The 3,429-nt window shown below is 33.2% G+C and overlaps 2 protein-coding genes across 2 annotated transcripts in view; both read right to left on the bottom strand.

Annotated features, from left to right (window-relative positions):
- LOC108977682 (uncharacterized protein PFB0765w-like) overlaps positions 1-412 on the bottom strand; it is a 5,990-nt gene extending 5,578 nt beyond the window's left edge. Inside the window, exon 1 of the mRNA XM_018947498.1 lies at positions 4-412. Coding sequence (XP_018803043.1) covers positions 4-239 — 236 coding nt within the window. The 5' untranslated portion in view covers positions 240-412. The remainder of the gene's footprint in view (positions 1-3) is intronic.
- A 2,750-nt stretch (positions 413-3,162) lies between these two features.
- The window catches only part of LOC108977681 (putative leucine-rich repeat-containing protein DDB_G0290503), a gene marked incomplete in the record, with an annotated part of 1,988 nt that continues 1,721 nt past the window's right edge, over positions 3,163-3,429 (bottom strand). Inside the window, 1 exon segment of the mRNA XM_018947497.1 lies at positions 3,163-3,429. Within this exon segment, the coding sequence (XP_018803042.1) occupies positions 3,380-3,429 (50 nt within the window).

Raw genomic sequence — 3,429 nt, 5'->3', positions numbered from 1 at the left:
CGCCGATGCGTTTCACCGCTGGCAACCCAAATCTGCGCACGCAATGTATCCTTCTCCAAATGCAATTGATCGATGGTGTTTTGGTAGCTCTGCAACATGATCGTCTCCTTGCGCGTGCTCAACTTCGTCGAGAGTACCGTCTTATATTGACGCTGTCGCCGTGTGAGCTCCTTCTGCTTTTGCCAGTAATGCTCAAGGAAAGTCTTCTTGTTGAACTCTTGACTTGTAGCTTCCGCCATGTTGTTGCCGTTGTTGTTAGTATCGTTAAATAATTCCTAGCACTATGTCTATAGCGTGCAAAATTACAAGTTTTATGTAAAATATACTAAAATATATATACACGGGATGGTGTAAAAAGTTGATTATGTAAAAAAATAAAATACGTTTTTAAATAAATGCTACCGCTCGGTCTCTCCGCTACAAGTCGAATGAAATTTTTAGAAAATTTTGTTGACAGCTATATGAAGTTGTAGAAAACTGAGCTACCAAGTTATGTAAGGGTTTTGAAAACGTCAGTAGGTAATTCAAAAATATCAAAACTGTATAAAATTAATTCAAAATGTATTGAATGTATTTATTGTGAAGTTCAATAAAATAACAACGAATTGCTGATTATGAGGAGTGTTTGTAGCTCTGGATTGTAATAAACCGAACTATTGATATGTGATTATGGATGGAACATGCCTACATAATTTCACACCGGAGTCCAAACAGGCAGCCGAGTGAAAAACAAAGCGCTGTTTTACCAAGATGATTCACCGTGTTACAAATCAGTGAAAACTATGGCAAAATCCATGAATTGAGCTTCGAATTGCTGAGACTATGTCGTGATCTCAGCCCTCAAGAGAATGCCCGCTGGAAAGAAATTTAGCGCCATTGAAGAGGTAATCGCAGAAACTATGGATTATTTAGAAGCTTAAGACAAATGTATTATAAAAATGATATTGAACATTTTTTGACCGCTAAAATCGTTGTTGAATTTTATAAAAAAAAAAAAAGATTATGTGGCCTTACGTAATTTTCAGTCGTATACACTAAGGTTGATTCATTCATTATTCGTACATGTTTTTTGTAAATATTTTATAGGTACTGCTGATAGATTTTATACTATTGTTCATATAATAAACTATTCAATACAGTGAAAGTTTTAGGCGAAAACGTTTATGTCGGTATAAGAATCCAAAGGATTATACTTGAGGTTTAATTTTAAATATGTTTATATAAATAAATTTAATTTGAAGAAATTACGAATTAAAGGCTGCTTTCTCAGTGACTGGTTACCTGCCTTTCTGTCCAGTGAATATTGTTGCCCGCTTAATAGATTGTACTTAATAAACATCAACAATGTCCATTGTTAATGGAGATGTCCATTTAATAGAGCTTTCACTTTATTATTTATTTATGGATTATTTTTGCTATCCCATAATTTAAATTGATTCCTAGTGTGCTAAGTTTTACCAAAATCAGTAGTTTAGGAGTCCATTGCGGACAAACAACGTGACACCTACTTTTTATATATAAAAATAATGGCAACGGCCTTAATCAGTATGAAAAATTCTTTGGATTGAATTCAGCATAACGAAAATCACTCCGACTCTTTCTTTTTGACTTACTTGTATTCCTTCTTTTCGGTAGTAGCACCAGCACCAGCAGCTGGTGGTATGAATATACATATATGATATGGACTAAAGTCAGCTGAACGTTTTAAAAACCTGAATATCAGTTATATGGAGGCGAGTTCAAATTTTCTACCGATTTCATCCATTTTCTGCACAAAGTTACAATGTCATTAGAACCATTTGATGGAAAAACTCACGCATTGTCCAATATGTGGTATAAGGGTTTTGTTTTTTTTTTTAACTATTAATTTTTTTCAATCCCATTATGAAATTTCCCTGGAAATATCCTAAAAAAAATTCTTTGAAAATTTTAGTCCTTAATATTAACATTATAGACTGGACCAAGTCATGTACAAATTTTCCATAGAAAATACAGGACAATCGTGACTTTGTATTTTTAAATTTCTATAGTTCAGAGGAATTTTATAGCATCATTTTGACTTTGAACACATATTTTTCAGAATTGAACACTCCACAAAAATGCGACAAAGTCGAAACTCACACCGGCGAGGTAGTACGGCGCTCTAAACCTGACTTTTCCACGAAATTCGCATTTTTTTTTTTAATATATCTTGTAAATGACAATAGCTAGAGTAGGAAATTTTATTTGCTACAAAAAAAGATCGGAGGTCAAAACCGTTATCATTAATACTTTTCGAGATATTCGACTGTTTAAGTGCGTGTGTATGGAATTTTCATACATTTTTTATTATATATCATTTACGAAATTCTAATGTGGTATAGTAAGTTTGAAGTTCAAAACTCTTATAATATCATTTACTTGTATGAGGTATATGAGGGCTAAGCGAAGTATTGACTCGAATCAATCCATTTGTGACACAAGCGTCGATTATTATCAGAAACCAAAATTTTCCCCGAATTTTAGTAATAGGTTGAGTGTGGTGTGTTGAGCTGTTTTGGTTCGATTTTGAAAATTTTTAGACTCGAAAGTTTTGAAAAACATATAAATTCTAAAATTGTTTACGCTATACGAGAAAATTATGAATGACCTTATTTTCGACACAAGGGTGTATTATTATCAGAAAAAGATTCTCTATGGCGTTTAATAATATTTCTCAAAAATTTTGCGATTTTTTCGAAATAAAGTTTTATTGCGATGCCTTCGTTACTTAATACTACGAAGTGAGTCATATGTAATTGAAAGTTGTATTTTAAGGAAAGTAAGCGCTGCTGTAGACCGTGTTGATCCATTTTTGAAACGTAACATAAGATTGTGCGGATTGTATTAAACATTGGTTTGAATTAGTCGGGTAGTTCCTAAGATATACAATTTCATCTAAAAGTGGATGTTGCCACGCCCACTTATGACCAGGAATCCTCTGCACCCCTTTCGTACCATGTTGTCTAAAAAATAATAGAGAACTAGTGGAATGAAATTCTAAAAAGTAGGAAATTCGGAATTCTTTACCTTATCTTTGTTTTGATTTAATGGATGCTCGGTTTCGGAAACCTAACAAAACTTCTTTGTTTCATAAATGTCACCAAATATCTGATAAATAAAACAAACTGTTTTTTCTTTTTTACAAAAAAGTTTATTTAGGCATTAAAATGTTTTCCCACATACGAGCTTCATAATCGTACCCCTTCAGCCACAATCAAGTTTAAATCACACATCATTCAGCTAAGCCTATTGCACACATACAAATATATGCATCTACAATCCACCATATCGGTTTGAATTTTAAAACAATTGATTGCAATTGAATTCTCCATACTGGAGAAAGGAGCGCCATGAAGTTTTAGGCATTACGTTTTGCGGCAAGAATGCGCGAATGCGGCAAACGACACT

Source organism: Bactrocera latifrons, unplaced genomic scaffold (genome assembly GCF_001853355.1).
Source record: "Bactrocera latifrons isolate USDA-ARS-PBARC rearing strain unplaced genomic scaffold, ASM185335v1 scaffold_94, whole genome shotgun sequence".
NCBI classification, from domain to species: Eukaryota; Metazoa; Arthropoda; class Insecta; order Diptera; family Tephritidae; genus Bactrocera; species Bactrocera latifrons.
This window is presented reverse-complemented; position numbering and strand designations above follow the sequence as displayed.